At 43.1% G+C, this 22,813-nt stretch overlaps 2 protein-coding genes, 2 long non-coding RNA genes and 1 other non-coding gene across 13 annotated transcripts in view; 2 read left to right on the plus strand and 3 right to left on the minus strand.

Annotated features, from left to right (window-relative positions):
- The window catches only part of SYNE3 (spectrin repeat containing nuclear envelope family member 3), a 60,533-nt gene extending 57,582 nt beyond the window's left edge, over window positions 1–2,951 (minus strand). For 5 of the 6 annotated variants that reach the window (XM_042873670.1, XM_042871314.1, XM_042874425.1 and 2 more), the window contains exon 1: window positions 2,846–2,951. The gene's annotated coding sequence lies outside the window, so the exon portion shown is untranslated. Of the gene's footprint in view, window positions 1–2,511; window positions 2,594–2,845 lie in introns of those variants that run through there. The other variant, XM_042872829.1, reaches the window with a different exon arrangement.
- A 7,607-nt stretch (window positions 2,952–10,558) lies between these two features.
- On the minus strand, window positions 10,559–13,592 carry LOC122183704. 2 transcript variants are annotated; one of them, XR_006180403.1, is made up of 2 exons: window positions 12,495–13,592; window positions 10,559–11,851 (listed from the first exon to the last, which is right to left on the minus strand). It is a non-coding gene; the product is annotated as an uncharacterized LOC122183704 (long non-coding RNA). The 2 variants fall into 2 exon arrangements; XR_006180487.1 differs by having other exon boundaries at window positions 12,253–13,592.
- Window positions 12,176–12,451, minus strand: LOC122181194. Its single transcript, XR_006179377.1, has one exon.
- A 231-nt stretch (window positions 13,593–13,823) lies between the features above and the next one.
- On the plus strand, window positions 13,824–19,606 carry GLRX5 (glutaredoxin 5). The gene is made up of 2 exons (XM_042871047.1): window positions 13,824–14,160; window positions 18,181–19,606. The coding sequence occupies exons 1-2, from the start codon at window positions 13,839–13,841 to the stop codon at window positions 18,357–18,359; spliced, it is 501 nt and encodes a 166-aa protein (XP_042726981.1). The 5' UTR covers window positions 13,824–13,838; the 3' UTR covers window positions 18,360–19,606.
- Window positions 19,607–22,249: 2,643 nt separating this feature from the next.
- The window catches only part of LOC122177057, a 28,387-nt gene continuing 27,823 nt past the window's right edge, over window positions 22,250–22,813 (plus strand). For all 3 annotated transcript variants that reach the window (XR_006177927.1, XR_006177924.1, XR_006177922.1), the window contains exon 1: window positions 22,250–22,317. This is a non-coding gene — a long non-coding RNA (uncharacterized LOC122177057). The remainder of the gene's footprint in view (window positions 22,318–22,813) is intronic.

Raw genomic sequence — 22,813 nt, forward strand, 5'->3', positions numbered from 1 at the left:
ACTGCTCTTCTACTAAAGCCAGTGGTTCTTTTTAATGACTATTAACTGCAGAGGTAGAAGCATATGTGAGTCTAGGATTCACTGGTGACAGCCACTGTATCTGAACAACAGATACTAGTGCTAAGTATAACAAGAAATCTCCTGGCACATGCCATTCCACATGGGCCTCTCACTCATCCTGTGCTCCCAAGTATTACTGCCATAGTTACGAGAAGGCTTTCAGCATAGCACATCAGTAAAAATGGCTATTCTATCTTTTTAATACAAATAAACAAGCACTAATTAAGAACAAAACAAGCAACCTGAAACTTGGTATCTGATTTCCAAGCAAACTACAACATCATGGATGTAATTTCTTGTGATTTCCCTCAATGTCCACTAGTACATTACTTCATGCATTTGTTCCGTGAGATTTCAAGGCTGAGGTGGCAACTTAATCCTCATCGTACTACAGCCAAAACATGAATTCCCATGAAATCCCTTGCTATGAAGAGCTTCCTATCAGGCCCAAGTCTTCTGGTAGGCATAACATAGATAAGATCCTTGTATTCACACACATGACAAGTCAGTCCTGCCAAGAGGAAACTAACAGGCCCAGATCATATTAAAAATAACCCTAATCTTCCTCAGAATACAAGCACTGTATTAGAGATCAGAACAGTCTAAGCTTTCTGTTCAGACAGATAGAGACATCGAAGATTGCTTATTAACCTTATATAAAGTGTCAATGAAAATGCCCTTCTCTGTCAAACAAGTTTACTACCTTATTTTGACATTGAGGTGTGGCGATTTCAGATAGTATGAATGGCCAGAGTTCACAACTCTGAGTTATTCAGTTGTAAGTCAGCATGCTGCTGAGTCATCAATTTTCATAGAAGGATATCACCTACTTATAACATGTGTGTATACAAATAGTACTATATAATTAGGCACTGACACAGCTGCCCAGAGAAGCTGTGAATGCCCCACCCCTGGAGGCATTCAGGGCCAGGTTGGATGGGGCTCTGGGTTCTTATCTGGTGGGGGGCAACTTCAACTATGGCAGGGAGTCAGAACTAGGTGGGTTTTGAGGCCCAACTCAAGCCATTCTGTGATTCTATGATTAAGTGACAACAAGCACCTTATTTGCAATAGAAACTGTAGTAAAAGATGAAAGATAGCTATCCTTCTTGAAGCTGTGATGCAGGTGCTAGGCTTGGAGCATCTACCTATATCACACAGGTATGTATGGAAGTACAGCTGCATCCTGAGCCCAAGCATTCAGAGATGTTTTTCAGGATGATGTGAGAGCCACAAAGAACTGGAGGGAACAAAAATGGCTTACCCAAAAGGAAAGGCAAGACGTTCTTGTCAGTTAGGCCAGTGTATGAAAGTCAGAGAGGACACATGCATTGGGAATGGTTCACAGATGTGAAAAACTTTTGACCAGGATGGGAGGAAGAGAAGAAACTGAAGTACATAACAGAAGAAAAGAATCGAAACCAACACAGGAAGGGACAAACATGCAGCACCGCACCCTGAGAGGCTAAATTCTATCTTCTTTGGGAGTTCGAGGGCTCGGGATCTGTTGATTCACAAAGAACATGGAAACAACACTGCGTGTAGGGAAGAACTGTTTTATAGAGAGCCCACCAGCTGTGTCAAGTTCCACTTCCTGGCAGTTAGTTTGGAGGGAACAATGCTCCCATGACTCACTACGAGTTTGCTTCTTGAAATAAAAGTTGCCAGGGGACTGCAGCGGGTTACATTTCCTTACTTTCTTTACACACTTGGCAACCACAGAGGCCGTGCCAAGCCAACATGCATTTCAACTGCCCACAAATTTGAGACACTTTTAGAAAACAAAGCAGAACATTTGAAAGGCAACCAATCAGCTTGTAAAGTTTTGCTGCGTTTTTGAAATTCCCTCTTCAAAAAATAGCCACTGCGTACAGAGACTTTCAGATGGCCCACGGAGGGCTTAGAAGTGGCATCCAAAAGCAGTAGTAGTAAGGAGCTGGTCTGATCAGCACAGTGATATTATTTTTCATAGTGATAGAAGATAGCAAGACAACAGAGAAGGGAAGCAATGCACTGCTTTAACAAACTGTAGAAGCATAATCTTGCAACCCTCATTTTTACAATTAATCACTGACTCCTGCAGGTTTCACTCTATAAATGTATTTGAGGAAAGCTATTTCTAGGAATAAAGTTTCCCAGAACTAAGACTTAAGTTCACACAAGTCAAACCGATAAGCACATGGAAATAAACACAGCGGCAGAAAAGGACATGGGAGAAGCCAAAACCTTACTGCGCATCGAGTGAGGGTGTAAAGGTGAGGGCAAACCGGGACCCTCCTCACTACTCGGGACAGTGTTGCGTTAGAAGCCGGGGAAAGGGGATAAGAACGGGAACAGAAAGCGTGGGCACAGAGCGCCGCAGGAACGTGACAGCCACGGCGAGCAGCCGGTTGGCAGCGACAGCCCGACACCTGGGTAAGAAAAGTTGCAAGCCGCTGCTCGCGCTCTTACCGAGCTGCTCCTCGTGGAGAGATGCGGTTATTTTCTTGTTTAACCGAAAGGCATTAAATAAGAGGCTTTACCCGCCCGCTTGCTCCACTGGGGAGAGGCGCTGCAGGGCCCGCAGCCGCACCGTCAGCCAGACGCTGCGCCGCGGGGACACCGTTAGAGCCGCACGGCAGGTTGCCGCAGCCGCCCGGGCGCAGGGTTGTCCTTGCCGCTCTGCGCTGTCAGAGAGCCTCGTCCACCCCCGCCGGGACGGGACGGGACGCGGGGGCTCTCCCGCAAAGCGCAGCCTCACCGTTACTCCCCGCAGCGCGAGCAGGCAGGCCCGCGCCCCACTCACCGCCGCGGCACCCGCCGCCGAACGTCCCTCCGGGGCCGCGGCGCTTCTCTCTCCGCTGCTCCCGCTTCGCTCTCCTTCGTTCGCTCACCCTCGGCGGGCCGCCCGGCACCGGCCCCGCCACTCAGGGCTGCGTGGAGTGCCCGCCCTCGGCCCTCCCCGCTGCGTCGCCGCCCGGCCCGGCGGGAGGCGTTATGCAACGCGGCGGTGCGGAGTGGACGGAGGGGCCGGGCCCCGGGCTGACAGCTCTGGAAGGGACTGGATGGGTCTGGGGGCACAGGTGAGCTGAGCGTCGGCAATTGTGAAAGAAAAAAAAAGCCGAATTTCTCACAGAATCCTATTTGGGGACTTAAAGCTCTGCGAAGCACCCAGCGCTGTTAGATTCGTGACACAAACATGAATGTTCCCCAGACGTGCAGGTGGGTGCAGAAATCCACACCGACCCAACACGGACAACAGCAGCATGGCAGCTTCCCACCAGCTGTACGTGAAGGAAACTGCCCCAGGGCTCTGCAGTTGTTTGTTTGGGCGCATGGGGAGTTCAAACCGAAAGTTGGAAAGCAAAACAAAACCCAGCAAGCCAAAACCGTTGTTTGAATTAGGCGGTTCTTCTACAACCAGTCCAAGCGAGAAGTCGACAATATACGTCCTAGTTATTGTGGAAAGACCAGCTAAGAAAGAAAAAGAACAGCAGAGGCAGTGAGCAGGCAGGTGCGGAGCAGGCTCTCCTGGCAGCCAGAGGCCGGAGCCACGGACGCCTGGTGCTCACCTGCAGCAAGAGAAAGTTCTCATCGCGTGGAAATGGCCCCAGGGAGGGAAGAACGAACAGTCGTATGTGAGCAATAATACAATGTAAACAAACAGTAAGTGTGTGGAGCTTTTCTGTATTTCTCAAGGCACAAAAGTGTTCTTTGTGAGAGGTTGTGTTGCTGCCTTCTGCCGCTGCAAGCTGCTGCTCTCATCTGCATAGCGAGCAGAAAAACCGGACGCTTCTGATAGAAGTCTCAGCCATATATAACAGTCCTAAGGCCAAGAGCCTCAGGGCACATCATCCAGAAGTGAAAACAGAGTGTGCTCTGGGACTCAGTGAGAAGCAGAGGACAAGGGCTGTCCAGTGATGCCATCTCTCAGTGCAGGCTGGCACACACCACTGATGTCTCCTGGCCACATCTGCAAGGGTGGCCTCTGAGGACTGGCTTCTGTCCACAGCTTGGATTCAAGATGGTGCTAATGCAGCTCCACCTGGAATAGCTCAGTACCTAAATTGCTTCCAGGTCATGAGGAATTGACACCTCTCACTCACAGTGGAAAAGGATAATGGGAATTTGTGAGAATTATTTAATGGTAAGACACATGCATTTTTACAGTTAGTTAGTATAGTTAGTTCTGGCCTTGAGACACTGAACACCTGAGGTGGGACCTTAATTACCCCAAAGTGTGCCACTATGATCTATTTAAATTGTCACTGAGAGGGGAACTGAACACTGTATACCTCCTATGTTTGTGGACAAGGTAGTCACCCAACTTGGGAAATCTGATTTACTCCCTAGCATGGTTTTGACTTACTTGAAGTTCATATCAACAGCACAAAATAGCACCTACACCTATGCAACTGCTTGTGCCTCACAGTAAACTCAGAGTTGGTTATCTCTTACTCTTTGGAATAGTCAGAGAAACCGCACACATTCCAGAGAAGTTGAACTCCACAAACATGCATGTAGAAGAGGTAGATGATAAAGAATAGAAAATCTTATCTTACAAATTTTCATTGGGAAAATTGGCTCAGACATTTAGGTGCTTAAACAGTCCTTACTGGCAGTGATTAATTTGTAACAAAAACATTCCCTAAGACTTTGTACAACTAGAAGTCCAAAATGAAAACAGCCTCTTGCATTCAGAGAGCTTGCTGGCGGTGGGCAGTGCATTGTTATTTTTAAAAATCACTTGCATTAAATTCCCCTTCTGTATTTCCCCACATGGCAGCTTGCACGGCTCTGATTTTACTACCTCCAACAGCTTTGTACCTTCTTAGTTAGAAATACACACAGGCAAACAGCAGGCATTAAGTAAATGAACATTCAGTGCATTATCTAAACAATATAAAACTGCACACACACCACACCTAAACAACAACGGAGAGGTCAGAACAATTGAAATTAGAGCGAAAGGGTGGGGAAGCCTCTGAAAATGACAGAACAGAAGCTTAACCCTCTTTCATTGGAAGAAAGGAACATATATTTAGAAGCCATTTGCTCAGCCTCTAAACCAAACCACAAGTAGTTGTCAGTGAACATGCAGCATTTTCAGACATTTCCTGTGATGCGCAGAATACCCAGTGGACTGGGTGGGAAGCACCAAATAGTGCTACTGACACGCACATGTGTTGGCAGGGTTTACTCCACGGGACTGACAACCCACCACAGGAAGAACTGCAGCAGAAAAGCACTTATAATGCTGCAGGGTAACTGCTCTCTGTTATTAGCATAACACACCCTTTACCACACTCATAAACGATGACAAACAAGTACTACAAGATATTAAGATGTTTCCCTTTTTGCTTGCTTGGGTACAGCAATGTCAAGTTGTTATTCATAATGAGTCATTTGGCAGTCCTATGGTGGGAGGAATAGCATTTATTGGAATAGTAACATTGGTGTGCAGTGTACCACTGACATATGTCTTGTCTTTAACATAACAGGTTTTGACACTTGGACTTCTCAGGGTTTGTTGTTTCTTTTTTTTTAGTTATGAGAAGTTGTTGCACATGGCTTGATAGAAAGCTTCAGCAGGCGATGGTAGCAGTTGCTATAGAACTCCTCTTCTTGAGTGGGTGAGGAACGAAGTGTCATAAAAAGCTCTAAAGCAACAAATCTTCAGGAACAGCAGAGGAAGGTAGCAAGGTTCCCACCAATTAGACAAGCTAATTGGTTCTGGATTCATACAGAGATCATACAGTCTTGGCATTTCACATTCTCCCTACTACACATTTTGACGTTTACCTTCTGTATAGATAGTCCCCACATCCTGAGCAGACAGACCACTTGTAGAAGGAAGTGGGACCTTGTGATGGAGGATCAGATGCCTTTGCAATGCCTTGAGAGTGTTTAATGCTGAAGGGTAATAATATAACTAAAAATGCTTGCTAAGCATACTTATCTGGAGTCAGCAGGTCAGCAGCTACATACCACAAGTTCTTCCTCACACAATTCCTGTAACACAGGAATTACTGAACAGAACATCAAAATCCCCAGGAGAAGAACCCCAAGCACTTATTCTCTTGTGGTCATCAGTAGGCTATGAATGCTGACACTATGGGATCTCTGTGCCCCCCACTCCCAGCAGTGATTGTTTTCCCTAAAAGCTGTAACATTTAGGCATCAACAAGGTTACCAGCTAAGCAGGAAATAAAGTTTCTAAGATGTCTACAATTTTCTCCCCGAATTCAAGATTGAATACCATAGAATGGGTTGGGCTGGAAAGGACCTTAAAGCCTACCTAGCCCCAACTACTTCCATGGGCAGGTTTGCTAGGTCCAGCTGCCCAGGGCTCCATCCAACCCGGTGTTGAAGATCTCCAGGGATGGAGCCCCCGCAACTTCTCTGTGCAACGTGTATCACTGTCTCACCACTCTGAGTCCTTCATCCTAACATCTCATCTAAGTTCCTCTTTTAATTCAGCCCCTTTATTTCCTCCTGTCACATCAACTGCAGCACTCAGCTTGGTGTTGTCTGCAAATTTGCTGAAGGTGCACCGAATTCCTCAAGCCTCAAACCCCCTCAAGCCCCAAGACAGCCCCCTGGGGTGCACGACTTGTCACAGATCTCAACCTGGACACAGAGCTGCTAACCACAACACTCTGTCTGCAGTCATTCAGCCAACTCCTTGTCCACCCTTCAAATCCATCCCTCTCCAGTTTAGAGTTAAGGATATACCCATTTCATTGAGAATTTTTTCACTACTTTCTTCTGCTTTGTTTGCAATATATTTTGAAGCATACATGCAGGGTTTTTTTCCTACTTCCTTCCCCCCAGTATCTTTACAGTCCTTGTTGACCTATTTAAGCTAGGGAAAGATGTTAACATGGAAACAGGAGGCTGTAAACTGGAGAATTTAAAAATATTTTTGAGAAAAGGAAAAAAAATATTGCTTCTTCACTTGAAAATAGAAATAGAGAAGCTTGCTCATCTCACATCTTTTCAGATGAGATCAGACAGTGGGAAGAAGGTAGAAATGGATGTAGCCAGAGGTTATTGCATATGAGCAAAACTGTAGGGTTGCTTAAACCTGTATAGTTTGGAGTGCTGCACTTAGGAAGCATGGAGAGCTGCATGGAATTCTCCAAATCATGAAAAAGGTGATCTCACAAAAATGTCACACAAATGAAAGCCAGTACTTTGAAACTGAAAATCATTTCTTACCTGTTCTTCATGTTCTTCTTTTAAGAAAATTTAATTAACTGATATGAGCCAGCAGTGTGCCCTGTCAGCCAAGAGGGCAAACTGCATTTTGGTGTGCATTCAACACAGCACAGCCAGCTAGTTAAGTGGACATTCCCCTGCTATACTTTGTATTGATGCAGCCTCACCTAAAGAACTGCATATAGGAGGCTCAGGGTGATTTTATGAATGTGTATAAATACCTGAAGGAAAGATGGAGAGAGGATGGAGCCAGGCTCTTCCTCTTCTCAGTAGTGCCCTGTGCTGGGCTGCTAACATAGGAGCTTCTGTCTGAACATCAGGAAACTTTTCTGAGCACTGGATAGGCTGCCAAGAGAAACCATGGAGTCTCTTCCTTGGAGATGTTCAGAAGCCACCTGGGCACCCTGCACTGGGACTGACTAGCTGACTCCAGACATCCCTTTCAACCTCAGCCAATCTGTGATTTTTATACTTCTTAAGTCGCAATTTTTATACAACTATTAATTTATGCTTTTAACTCTCTGCAGACCAAAAAAAGTTTGATGACTGTATTACAGTTGTAACCAGAGGCCAACTGTAGCCAGATGCCTAGTATGCTAAGGAGTCTGAGCACCTAGAAGCCTACATGCTCTGGAGAAGCAACAACATAACCACGCAAGAAAGCAGATGAGGAAGGGGATATGTTGACCTCTGCTTGAAAATGTGGAGGAAACAAAACCAAAATGGAAGGTTATTTTTAGGGGCATGCAGTATTAACTTCTACTAGCTAACAGCAGTGCCCCTGTTGAAGTCAGTAGGAGATAAGCCAGCGGGAAGACAAGACCTGTTGCAGATTCCACAGGACCTGAAGCCAAATATACTCGGTCCAATTCCAGCATGTTAGATTTTTTCTCTTCTCCTCTCCACACACCTTGTATTTTTCCAAGTAAAATGCCAGAAGTTAGCTTTAAAAATATTCTCTGGAGTCCACAGGATAAAACAGCAAAGACAACTGTTGAAATACAACATTCCACAAGCATTCTACTTTTATCACAATGAATTACATTTGGCTCTCCTTGCTCCCATTCACACTACAAACACCATTTTGCTATTTTTGTCTGTGAGACTCAGTCTGCAGTTATACTTTCATCTACTCTAGTCTCTCTGCCTCTAGAAATGCCAGCTCTGTGAAGCAACTTACTTGTTTGTATCTAGTCTTTTAAGGGGCAAGAAACACAAGCTAGAAAAAAATGTCTCTTGTATGCCAGCATTTAAAAGAGGATACAGTTCTACAGTCCTTAATTTTATTATCCTCCCTCCCCAGCACGCGGACCTTAAATCATTCATCATAGTGAATTCACCACCATAGCCTAGCACAGAACTACAAAAGAATGCAGATCAACTTTCTTCAGTCAAGTGCCTCAAACTGAAGCACAGTGATAGAAACCAGCTGCACCTCTGTCTCTTCATGACTCCCTCTACTAGCATCAAAACAAATCTGTAGACAAAGATAAGTCTACTGCTGGGGGAGAGAGCATAAGGATGATTCCCACATATCTGCTCTACTGTACTCTACAGTGCCCCATTAACAAAAAGAGATTATTTGAAGTCTGAGCTTTTCCCCAGGCTTCTGTTCATAGGATGCAAATACTTTTTTTTTTTTTTTAAATTAAAAGAAACTGCATAAAACAGGTCTCTGTATGAGACAAGCCAGTGCTACAATTAAATCTCACATCTTTTCAATACAAGGTTTTTTTTCTTTCATCTTGCAATTAAGTAGCTGCTGTACAATTTCAGATGTCAGAGGAGGAAACAAATTAAAACAAAGCAAGGGAGTTAAGCTACTACAAACTTCAGAGGATGAGCATGGAACACTGCAGCACTGAAACCCATACAAAAAAAAATGTAAGCAAGCGAGAGGAGGGTGACTTTATTCTGCAGAATTCTTCATATAATAGTAGGACTATAAACATCTTTTTGTAAGGATATACTGATCGTAACTGTTAATTTCAGTTTAGCTTCTCACTTAAACCTCACTTTCTTCTTCCTGATGTCACTTTATAGCGCTTTATATATAAAGTTTATAGCTAGAAATTAGTCTCAACATTTCCACATACAGTTGAGAATGACTCCCAATATTTGTACAGAAGAACTTATTTATGCCATACCCAATATAAAAATCACATTGATAATAACTGAAGACTCTCCAGAACAACTTCAGTTGTCAACTATACACATTTCTTGAAAAGAAAAAAAGCTAAACGATTTGTAATGAAAACCACAAATCTTTATTGAAACACTACAGTACCATGTTTATACTGCTAAAATAAACTTATACTTAAGGTACATCATAACAATTCTGTCTACTTCACAAATATGCTGTTGTGTGCAAAATGCTTCAATTCAAAATGCTTTATTTGGAGAAGCTTTTAATACAGTTGAAATCCACATGCGATGACATGCTTGGTAGTATCTGTCTTGTTCCATGGAGCAGATGATATGGCCAGTGATGTTTATTAACATTCTGGTGATGTTTTTCCAACAGATGTGACATTTCTCAAAATGTACATTCTTAATTAAAACAAAAAACAAGACACACAACAGACTTATAGAAGAAGGCCACTAAGATGATCAGAAGGCTGGAGCACCTCTCATATGTGGAAAGGCATGAGGGAACTGGGATTGTTTAGCTTGGAGAAGAGAAGGCTCTGGGGATACCTCATAGTGGTCTTCCAATACTTGAAGTGTATAAACAGCAGGGGGAACTGCTCTTTACAAGGGCGGATAGCGATAGGACAAGGGGAATAGTTCTAAACTGAGACAGAGGAGGTTTAGGTTAGATATTGGGAGTTTTTCACTCAGAGAGTGATGACACACTGGAACAGGTTGCCCAAGGAGGTTGTGGATGCCCCATCCCTGGAGGCGTTCAAAGCCAGGCTGGATGTGGCTCTGGGCAGCCTGGTCTGGTGGTTGGCAAGCCTGCACATAGTTGGGGGCGGGGAGGCTGAAACTAGATGATTTTTGAGGTTCTTTTCAACCCAGGCCATTCTATGATTCTATGATTACTTATTGGAGGATTTTCCCAGTAATAGCAATTATTATCTCAAGCGATTGTTGCACTATTAAGATAAGGGAATTCAAAAGATCTAACCATCCTCGATGACAGCAAGAGTTCAGCTACTGCAGCCTGCCATTTTAGTGAAGTGACTCAGCCAGGGACCCTCAGCAGGCACCTCTGAGCTGTCAGAGCCCTCTTGTGGACACTAAATACAAGCTTTTCTTGCCTCGCTGCAACTGAACAGTTTTCAAACAAACCATCTTTAGCTTTCGTTTGTTCAGTACTTGACCCAATAATAGTATACTTGTGTTTAGCAGATAAATTTTACTTTCTCAGCTTTGTGCAATGTGTTTTTTTTTTTTTTTTTTTTTTAGACCGGTGAAAAATTCTGCCGTTCTTAACTCCAAGTCAAAAAGAGGCCAAGAGATACAATAATGTAATAGTGAAAGACTCAAGGATTGCTATCACCTGCAAATAAGCAACAAAGGTCTAAAAGTCTCTGCTCAGGAAACATAGTTGCAAGAAGCTTGCTTACACTGAACAGCAATTTTTCTCTATTCCGAAGTTCACACCGCATGGTTCTTGTCACGGGACAGCTTCACAATTCCCAAAGCAGACTTAGTACACTCATCATACTGGGACTAATTACTTGGTACTAATTTGTACTATTGTATTAATTACTTTGACATCTAAAAAGTGTCTAATTTAAAGGTCTGCTCTCTAACTTGAACATTTTACATTCTATTCACTCAGTACAGGACTCAAAACACTTCTACTTTTATCATTAGCATGACTTCCCCCCATTAAAGGATCCAAATCCAACAACTGGCTTAGATCACCAGTTAGGTAAAATTACTATAAAAGTTTCACAGCTTCTTCTTCAGCATTCAAAATGTATGTATGCCACACAGATTTTAACTGTGCAGTCCAGAACTGTAGGTACACTGAGCATTCTAACTGGTCTCAAAGGACAAGTTGATGCTGCCAGATGTTTCCCTGATGATACACCTCAAATTATTCACCTGGCATGCAGAACAGGAGCTTCAAAAAAGCTTCAAGAGACAATAAAACACTTAAGTAGAGCTAACTGTTATTGCATATAATAACGTTTCATTTTCAGGCTCTGCTACAAGTAAGGAAGAAATATCTGACTCGGACACAAAGAGGAGTCCTGTCCTGATAAGCTGAAACAAGCCTTTTCTTCTGATCTTTTCAACCAGCTGCCTCCCCTTCACCCCTGCCACACACACCCACTTTTTTTTTTTTTTTTTTTCCTCCAAAGGGAAAAGCCTCTGTGACAGTATCATTCTTAGACACCTTTGTTCTTGTGTACGTGTAAGAAACTCAAACCATCAATTCATAACCACTAATTTTGCTCAGCTGCAGAAGGTCTGGAAATGATTGAGTTTAAACTCCACAGTTTGAATGTGCTTTTGTTACTGTTTTCAAAATTGAACTGATAACAGTTCTTCTAAGAGGAAGAAGAGCAAAACATCAGAAATCCCATGGGAGTTCCAATAATACTTCTCGTGAACGGGTGATTTGAATCATTGTCTGGAAAATAAAATATAAGTAGTTTCAGTTTAGTCTAAAAGTACACTGGACAAGACTGCAAATATTTTTAATTGTGTTGCTATAAAAAATTGTAGTGGGCTAGTTGTTTTAAATCTTACCAGCAGTGAAAAAATTTATCTACTAAAAGAGTGCTGCATACTTTAAAATACAAAAACATTTGACCAAACTAATCATTTCCTTTAAAATGCTTCCTGCCAAGCTTAGAATTACCTCACAAAGCCAATCTCACAACACTGCAACAAATAACTGAATTCAGGTACTTCCTTTTAACCCATTACTCAGGCTTCAAAGAAGCTTTCCAACATTTATAGCAGTTTTTAAGTGTTCAGCAGATATTACTCTATTTGCTAAACAATATCAGACTGCAAAATTGCTCTTACTGTTGATAGATCAATAATGACATGGGATAAGTCATTATCTCCGTGGCAACAGGATTGCTGTAACTGTTAGAGGAACATTGCGCATGTTGCTGCTGCTGCTCTAACAGGCATGCCTCGGCTTCCTCGCACCACTGCTCTCTCTGTAAGCCTGGTATGCCCAGAGTACCACCAACCAAGGGCATCTCTTTGACTACAGAGGATTCCACTGCAGCTGAGGTTATGCTGTTCCTGAAGGAGCTTACCCCCACAAGGATTTATGACCCTTCAGTGTGATGTCTCCATTTCGCTTCTCTTTTCTTATTAACCATATCCTTGTGGAAATAGCTGGAATTAGACATGGGATTCCAAATACAATCAAGTTTCCATCACAACCTAATGTGTGTCTATTAATTTTTAATTGAGAATTCTAGTTCAGCATGGTAACATCTTTGCCTTTTTAATTAAATTTCACTTAATTCCCTTCCTGAATCTCCAGAACATTAAAGCAACAGGCATCTTTGTGGTAGATCAGAAGTGACAAACTGGGCCACTTAGCCTCTTCTACATAAGACTCAGGGAGCTTCTCCATAACACATCAGTTTGACAAAGAAACAAAAATATAAAAGACATACATTTTGCAAAGATTAAATAAGCTTTATCCACTATGAATTGTTGCACATGCAGTGAACAACCTTGCTCATCAATCATAACACATAAATCACAGAAAACAAGAACTCTTCTATGTCTTGGTCACAAGATGGGTTGGTTTCCGAAAGTAACACAGATGGCTGTTACTACTACCAAACGTTCAGACGCCATCCCCACAAAGCAGGGAATACGCTCAGATTTATTACTTGCGGGACGCACTGCTTTTGTTCTTTAGCCCCGCAAACGCTCCCTCTTACCGCACGTCCCTCGCTGCTGCCAGCTTCCGCGCTCCGCTTAGCGCTCGGCAGGAGCCCGGGGGCTGCCGAGGAGCTCCAGCGGAGCGGGCTGCGCGCACGGGGCAGCCCCTAAAGAGCCTCTGCACCCACCCCTCCATCTCGTACTCCCGGGCTCCGCTTTTATGCTTCGGCAGAACCACCGCAGGACTGCCCTCTCGGCGAACAAAGCCGCTCCCGACCACGTTGCGGCGCTGGGCTCAGCAGGGTCCTACCCTGCCTCCCCTTTGAGCTGCAAAATGAAGGAAGGCAGCCACCACCCGGAAACGGAAGAAAGGAGGCACCAGCCGATGACGCGCCCACACGGCTTCCCGGGATAAAGCAGCGCACCGGGCAAAAGCCTGACCGGTAGCGGCTAGGGAGTGGGCGGGGAGGCAGCACCCCCCCCATCCGATCGGCCTGGATTGACAGGTGCTTCTTCCAATATCGCTGCAATAACGCAGTTCCCTCCGCAAATAGGAAAGAGAGTGCTGATGGGAGGGACAAAGCTCACAGTGCTTTCACGCTATTGGCTGTCGGTGTTGATCGGCGTCTCGTTGCACCTATGCAAAGGAGAAGTTCCTCGCGACCTTTCGCGCCCTCGGCCAATAGGATTGTAGTGCAGGCTCGGGTCCGGCGGTGCGGGGTGGGGACCGGCAGTGGACGCAGTCGGGTGGCCGGGGCAGGATGAGCGGGTCTTTGCGTGCGGCCCTGCGCCTGGGTGCCTGGGCAGCGCGGGGCCGACCCGGGCGGCGACACCTGAGCGAGGCGGCTGGAGGCAGCGGTGGGGCCGATGGCGGCGGCGGCGGCGGCGGCGGCGGTGGCGGCTCGGGGTCGCGGGAAGCAGTGGAACGACTGGTGCGGGAGCACCCGGTGGTGGTGTTTATGAAGGGCAGCCCGGCGCAGCCCCTCTGCGGCTTCAGCAACGCCGTCGTGCAGATCCTGCGGCTGCACGGCGTGGAGGACTACCGTGCCCACGACGTGCTGCAGGACCCCGACCTCCGGCAAGGTCAGCGGGCCGGGGTCATCTCCAGGCGCCACCTCCGGGCTGCGCACCGCCGGCACGATGGGGCTCGCTGCTCCGTGCTGGGTGTTGTTTGTTTTGCTTCGGCTTGTGAGCGGCTTGTACCCAGAGCCTGGGGCTGTGCATCGCAAAGACGAGCTCACGGGACGGAGCCTACGGGTCGGGGTTCCGTGCCACACCGCTTTCCCTGGTTCATAGACACGGAGGTCTGGAGCACTTCAAAGAAAGGTTGAGGGAACTGGGGCTGTTTAGCTTGGAGAAGAGAAGGCTCCGGAGAGACCTCATTGCAGCCTTCCAGTACTCGAGAGGAGCTTATAAACAGGAGGGAGAGAGTTTTTACGTGGTCTAATAATGATAGAACAAGGGGAATTGCTTCAAGATAAAAGAGGGGTGATGCGGGTTTGGTGTTAGGAGAAAAATCTTTGCTCAGGAGGTTGTTAGGCACTGGCACTGCTGCCCAGAGAGCTGTGGGTGCACCATCTCTGGTGGTGTTCCAAAGCCAAATTTGATGGGGCCCTGGGCAGCCTGAGCAGGTGAGGGGTGACCGTAACCATGGCAGGCAGGGAACTGAGCGAGCTTATGGTCCCTCCCAAGCCAAACCATTCTACAGTTATCAGATGTGTTCTTTTCACTGTGAACAGTGTTGTGAAACCTCATGAATGGTTTGGACTTGGACCACTTTGTTCTCTGCCAGATGGGGTTCTTTGCTGTTTTTGATGAAGTACGATGCTATGTTTTGTTATGATAATTGTTTGCACAAGAAATATTTGCATTACTGTGCAAACGGTAGGAGCTATTCTATATGTGTTGTGGTTGTTTGTTTTACTTGTAGAAAGCCTATACTCAGTTCTTATGATGCTTCCATTTTTCCCCTTTCCCTCTGATATATGAGGTTGACTTGAGGTTTTATGTGGCTAGTATTGCAGGTGCGTATTGTTAATTCTTCTAGTCCAAACTACACCAAATTGTGATTTGAATTTGCATGCTGTTATGCATCAAGTGACCTCAAGTGATTTGGTATCAGGCTGTGTGGACAACCAGCTTGCTGTAATACCAGCACTGTTGAGTTTGCAGGCTGGCCTGGCTCATTGCACTGTGGGATGAGCCAGTGCCAGAGGTGGAGCCTTGAAGTGCAGAGTTACCTGAGGACACCCTTATTTTTGAGGTCAATTGCTTCCTGTACTACCTCTTTTACCCTGAAAAGCCACTGTATGTTCGCTTTAGTGAATGGCAGCTTGTAGCAGAGGGGAGAGATGCTGGAAGCTGTAGCTCTGTAGCTTGCCAAATAGGATTCACCAGTGACTGAAGCTCTTTGTCCCTTTTGGTCTCAGGTGCTGAAAAGTCAGATACCCTAAACATGGCACTTTCCTAAACCCTCTTCACGAACGTATTCTTTACTGATATGTACGTATGGGGATAGTGAAAAGATGTTAAATTTTTATCAAATATCTAACACTTCTGCTCAGCTTAAGCGTTGACATATAAACTGGGTGCCAGCGAGGAATGTAAGTATTTGCATATTTGTATGCTTATAGCACTTGTAATAAGAGTTTGCTTTTAGCAGAGGTGATAATTCAGGCACATTTGACTAGTTTCTTCCCTGTACCTACACCACATTTTGAGGTTGTTATTTTTCATCTGTACTATAACTGATGTACTGAAGCTTTACCTTTGCTGAAATAAGGCAGGCTGTAAAAACATCTCCCCACCTCTGCTTATCATCTGAAAGCACTCTCAGGTCTACAAAACTATTTACTAGTACTTATGTTGAATGATTTATGTGAACTTGAGCTGAGGAATGTGTTTCCCTGACACAAATCCTTCATTTTGAAAGAGAACTCTGTGCTCTCTCTTAGGCTGTGGTTCCATAACAATTTATGTTTCTTCAAGTTGACTTTGCCACAGGTGATTCTAATTTGGCAGATCAAATACTGTGAGGCTAGTTCAGATCAGTGTGGTGACAGAAGCTTGGGGTTGTATACTGGAGAAATAGTGGTTTAAACTGGTTTGATCTACTGCAATTCACCCTCAGATTGTTTCAGTTGGGATGCAATTAATGTTTCTTTACATTATTTAAGTACTGGATGCTGTCACAGATCTTGATATTTCTTCCCACCCTTGGGCTAGTTCTACCAGTACTAATGATCTCTGTGGAAAGGTGATGCTTTTCTGGAGAATGTGGTAGGAGTGAGAGTGGTTGCTTGACTCAGTTCTTTGATATGCTTCAGCATTTGTTAGTGCTAATGCTGGTTAAAGAGAGGCTGAGATTTGGTGGTGGGAGTTCTCTGGGCACCCCTTTTAGTAGCAGTTTGCACAGATGATGGTTTTGCAGTCACTGCAGTGTACTAGTTCAACTGTCAAGCTTTAAACCTGATCTGCGGAGTGTGTTTTACAAGACAGTGTTTCAAAGGTACAGCTTCTGAAGCACAGAAGGAAGTACTTACCTGCAGGGAGTGGGAAGAAGCTCCCTGCAGTGTCTGTCCATACTGCTGAAAGATTAATAGCGCAAGTGCATCCCGAGTTCAGCAAGCATAGACTGGACTGGCTTGCTTCAGTGCTGCTAAAGTAGTGTTGGTAAACGCCATATTAAACTAGGGACTGCTGAACAGGTTGAGGAAATGTTTTGTTTGTAATCCGGTTGAGTCTGAATACACAGGCTTTGCCCAATGCATAGAGTGTGGCATGTGATGTTCATATTGTCATCTAAAGTTGAATAGATCTTAAAAAGACCTATCAGTGCTTGTCTGCATATGCTGTTGGGTCTTAGTAGAAAATATTTCTGTGGAAGAAAAATTGGTTTGCAGTGCTTGCTGGCATTAAATTGATATGTGGTGCCCTTGGTTTAGCATTACAGTATCTTAACAAAAACCACCCTTATTTCATATCTGACTTCTTTGAGAAGGGATATCCTTAAATTTGCCTTTGTGTATGGACTCAATTCTTCATTGCAGTTGTTATGAGTTAAAAGGATTTTAGTATAAAAAGATTTGCTTCTTAAACACTGTTCACATCACAAGTTCACATTAAAACTTAAAATTTCAGCAAACTTCCTCTAAACAGCCAAGAAAGGGTTTAATGAAATGCTAAGGAAGAAATTGCAAGTGGTGATGCTGAAGATAGGAGCTGATGTTGCACTTTATAGTTATAGTATAGTATATACACTATAGTGTGTAGTACAAAAGGTTTTTCTTAGATCACAGTTATCGTAGTAGATTTTATTTTTAACACTGGTATTTGATTTCTGAATTGATGGTTTTGTGTGGAAAGTCATTTGGCAAATTAGATTCACTGATTTTTCTGTATGATATTTTTCCTGGTGTCTCTAAATGCATTTTGGGATGCATTTATGCCATTTGGTCAGTCAGTATTTTTGGATGGCTTTGTTTATTTTTTTATGAAGTATATTTTTTAATTTAATGCCGTACTTCATAATTGTGACTCTAGCTTCATTTGATGCAGTCAGCTCCTCTAAGAGACTTCATTCTTTGTGCCCCTCCCTTGAGCTGTAAGGTCTGGCAGTGAAAGATAAAGCAATTTGAAATTCATAAGGCACTTAAAGGGGCAAATGTATGTTGTAATTGAAATTGCGGTAGTATGTCTTTTACTGAATTCACACAGCTATAATGTATTTTAAAGTCCCTTAGGGAAATATAAATGGCAGTGGGATCCAAACTGTTCTCAGTGGTTTTCAAGATTTCCCATTTCTTAACATATTTGTTTCCAGGACAGGGAAGGGCATGCTACATTTTTTCCAGCACATGTGAAGTTGTTGCAGCAGCTGAGCTGACTGCATATCTTTCAAACCACATCCAGAGTTGGAGCGAGAGCCAAACCTACTGACATAATTTTTCTTTCAGTGTTCCTGTTAGATAGAAAAATTATTACCTCAATGGGGAAGAAATGAAAATATCAGTTGACCGATTGAAGCAATTGTATCTATTTAAAGTCCTATTCTATTTGTAGAGTTGGGGAAAATGTGTAACAATTTTGTTTTCCTTTTTGTAGGAATAAAAAACTACTCCAACTGGCCTACCATCCCACAGGTATACCTCAATGGTGAATTCGTTGGTGGCTGTGATATCCTCCTCCAGATGCATCAGAATGGAGATCTCGTAGAAGAGCTAAAGAAGTTAGGAATCCGCTCAGCACTTCTGGATGCAGAAAAAGACCAAGAAAAAAAGTAAAATGAGGAAAAGAAAAAGATGCCTTGATGGGAAGGAACGAAATCTTTGATAAGAACTTGTAACCAGTAAAGCCTTATGTACTTCAGTTCAAAGAAGGCATCTTTTTACACTGACACTAAGATTTATCAGTGGATGTCTGTTAGCTCATGGTAAATGTAGTGATGTCAGTATTTTGATTTATGGATATTGCGAAAATTTGATTATAACCACTGTACTATAAAGCATACACATGTGGAAATTGTTTTTTAGAAAAGTTCACTTCTAAAAGGATTCTTTTGATTGATGCAGGAGTAAACCAAAATAACTAATAATAATGCTATTGTTATTGATTTTGAGTGTTTCTTTGTTACACAAGCTTGTGCAAACAGTGTTTGCATTCCCTTGCTCTTGAAAAAGTGCTAAGTAGTGCTTGTGCATCTGTGGGTTTTCTTGTTTTTGTTTTTGTTTTTTATAACTCCTGATGATAAGAATTCCCAAGAACCTGTAAAGTTTCTGCTATCTCACATGATATACAGGAAAAAGCCCTCCAACAGTACATGAGAAATCGTGGTATGAGAGTGCATGAAATACACTTTTGTTCCAAAGGGTAAAAATAAACACACTAGTACAAATACATGTATAGTGGTCATTTATTACTTTGTATCTTCCCGTTAGCTTTTAAAGGACTGCTATGAATTGTGCCTGAAGATTTTTATAAAACCTTTTCTACCTCTTGCAAAGTGGCTTTTCCCTGTTTATATACTTGGTGTACTGCAGTTTATCTGTGTCAGTTCTAGAATGTGGGAATTGTTAAGGCTTCAGTATTCTTGTTTGCAGTAGTACAGGAGAATACTTCAGTAGTTACTGTATTATTTGCTAGTTACTAAGTTATCTGTTTAGATCTGTTGTGTTCCCAAGTATTGTCTCTGCACAGCTGTGGTTCCTGGACTATGGTCTTCAGACAGGGGTTAAACAGTTTAAAGTTTCATTGGAGACAAGATCAAAAAGTACAGCAGAAGGGCTACTGAAAATATCCAAAGTGTTTCTTTGTTGGAAGCTCTGGGAAGTCTTCAAGCAACTATCTAACCTTGTTTTCCTGTGTGCAAATAAATAATCTTAAAACAGTGTAGCTTCACCTGGACAGTAATACTGCTAAGGATAAAAGTTAACCGCACTGTTTTTTAATGCCATTTACCTTTATGAATGCAGACCAAGGAATGGTTTGCATGTGAGCTAAGCAAGTGATTGGAAATAAAGCGTTTCATGTAGATTGTCTGCAAAAGTTCCTTTTTATTTTAAATTACTATAATGAAACTGATGCTGCTTTTAATGTGAAATCTAAAGAAGTAAGGAAGAAAAAAAAAAAAAACCCTCACTGGAAGAGGAGCTCAGAACTGTAACTGGTAGAATGGGGCCTTTAATGCAAGTTTCAATTTTCTCTCTTTCATGTTCACCAGAGCAAGCTGTCTTGTAGAGAAACTATGTCTGTGCAGCTTGAACAGAATTTGCAAAATGTGTGCTGGTTACACTATATTTATTGTATAGTTTACTGTTTAGTTCAAATGCAGTCAGTATATATTTATGCTTAAATAGCATCTCAGCTTAAACAGCCACTCAGCTTCACTACCAGTAGAAGTGACTTAAGCATGAATGCTGATTATGAATAGGCTGTGCTCAGAGACAGTCAGTTGTGATTATTAGTAATGTAGGTATAAGCACATGATTTTTTTTTTTTTTTTTTTTTTTTTTGTTCATACACCATATCACATGAAATGCAAAGCTCTAGTTCAGTTTAACTTCTTGAAATTCTGATTAAATGAGTTTTCTTACAGCTAATCTTTGAGTGGTTCTTGCCATTCTAAATGTAAGATGAGGTTTGGAAAAATAAATAAATTTCAAAAGTTTTTTGGTTATTTGTGTCAAAAGACCAACTGAGATGGTTGTATACTGTAAACAAAGATAAGGTAACTTGAAGAAAAGCTAATCATTTTCTACTTCAGTGTTTAATTCTTAGTCTGGCTACTACATCTACTTAAACAGCTGTTTCATGGTGCTTTATTCTTTTGTGAATGTTGAATATATTTCAATATTATTATCTGCTGCTGCTTTAACATAAAGGTGATTTTAGCATTGTCAGATCCTCTTTCTCTGAGCAACATTTTTTTCTCCCTGCACAAACTCCTGCTGTTACTAGAACTATGAACAGTTTTTCTACTTTCTCTGTCTCCCTTAAAAAAGAAAAAGTTAAAATTTTGTACAGTATGTAGTGCTGTTTATATAAATCCTTGGCTTAATTAGAATATCGTAAGTGAAGAAGTGAAAAGGAAGAATGACACCAAAAAGCCACAGGAACAGGAGCATAAAATTTGATTTCTGCCTGCATTCCTGGAGGAGATGTATCTTTCCAGGCTCTGTGCACGTGAGCTGTTGTTTTACTTGTTACCTCTGTGTAGATGCTCATACTAATGTCACTGCAATGAAAAAAAAAATCCTCTATTTAAGTGATAAAACTTTGGTTGCCTACAAAGAGGTTTATTTTGAGTGTTAATTGAGAATTTCCCCACAATTTAATTCTCTGGTTGATTGTTTTAGAAAACTGGTGCTACTCCTTTAAGGGAAATAGAAAAGGTATCGTTGATGAATGATTTGCACTTGCTTTTCTCATACTCTGTGTAAAAGAGAGAACAGCTGCCAGTGGTGGTGTCTGGAGTGTCTGATGTCAGTTAATGGATATACCAAGCAAATTCTCAGGGATGTAAGCTTGAGGAGTCTGTGGTCTGGAGGATGTGAAGGGTTGGAAGGGAGAAAGGATGACTGCCCACAGTAGGAAATGTCAGGAGGCAGCAAGGGAAGGAATGATGCGGGAAGTGTTGGGAAAACCCCTGGGTAGTGCTGCTTGTATTCCTCTCATACAATAAAATAGTGCTCAGAAACACAGCTTGGGAAGGCTGGAGATACCAAGGAGGATGACTGAGAGCCGGCACAGAGCTTGCCTCGCTCTCTCTCTCTGAAGAAAGAAGCAAAGCTACACGCTCCTGAAGTTTGCCATTGTACAAATACATCTCTATACAACAAGAATCAAGACTGATAACGAGCACTGCCACCTGCACAGCTTCTGATCAATGTTGGCCACATCATGAATCCTCTGAATCCCACCCAATATTGCACTCTTCAGTTCTCATATGGCACCTTGGGCATGTATTCTAGCTGGCTGTGCCTCCAGCAAGTTGCTTCTGGACTCGTTTGGGCTGTGTTGCACTGTTGAGGGATTGCAATGAGAGGAATGCGTGTAAATCATTAACTGCTATTCTACTACTTTAGGATGTAGTCCGAACATTTACCAAACTGGAAAGTTTCCTACTATTATTGTAACTTATACACTGAAACTGATATTTTCAGAGTATTCCTTTGGTAATGTTGCTGTGGTAAAAGGCTGAACTGAATGGACAACGTGCTCACATAAATTAAGGTAATCCTTTGCATCTGGTAGCACTTCTCACCTGTCACATATAAAACGAGGTGGTTTGATTTAAGCAAATGGAATCCTTTATGGAGTATGTGCAAGCTGTTTCCTCATCACTTAAACCTTCAGCGAAAAGGGGTGGGCTTCCTTGATCTTACTGAGTTAGTCAGAGGCAGATGGAAGTAGGCTGCAACTGTCCGTTGTGTTGCTAGTTTTCATTTAGGGGAATTCAAATCAATTAAACTGAAAACTACTTCCTAGAAAAGTTGTTACCAGCTCCCAGCATCCTAATGGATTACAGGGTGTAGCAGAAATGCTGAGTCATGGCCTGAACCACTGATTGAGCACCTGGTGGGAAGGCAGGGCCAACCCAGCGGAGCGCAGGTGCAGGCAATGCAGCTGAGTGACTGGAAGGGTTGGAACCAGGATCCACCCCTTCCCAGACCTCATTTAAAGGTTGGCAGTGGAGGTGAGAGTATTCTACTTAAGATCTTTGTAAGCCTGAGGTTTTCTGAGGTTAGTAGCTTCCTGCCCTCTCTTCCCCTCCCTCTTTCTGTTCTTACAGCTATTGCATTTGAACAAATCCTGCCTTGATGCAGTCTAGGGCCTTGTTGCTGTGCTTTTTAGGAGTCTCTCAGGACTAATGAAGTGTGAAGGAAATAAAGTGTGGGGGAGTGTGAAAGCAGAGAATTGTACCAACGAAAGCCTCTCTGAGCTGCCCGAACCTAGCTGAGGCCTTTTCAGTGCCCGCCTCTAAGAAGGGTGGTATCAAAATGCAAACTGCTGTTTGAGCAATAAGTCTCTGTCTAATTCAGTTTGTGTAGATGCAAAACTTAGCTCTCCTTACAACAGGTATTTCAACATCAATGTTACAGGGTTGTGCAAGGAGAAAATGTTTGTTTGTTATGAGGCAAGCACTGATTCCTCAAGTCTCTGAGAGCAAAAGTGGGAAGATAATGGATTAGAGGGTTTGAAGCTTTTGGGTTGTTCACGGTGTTGGCTGGTGCATCCA

The sequence above is a fragment of the Lagopus leucura genome, unplaced genomic scaffold (genome assembly GCF_019238085.1).
Source record: "Lagopus leucura isolate 7727_CA_CO unplaced genomic scaffold, USGS_WTPT01 Super-Scaffold_1, whole genome shotgun sequence".
Lineage (NCBI taxonomy): Eukaryota > Metazoa > Chordata > Aves > Galliformes > Phasianidae > Lagopus > Lagopus leucura.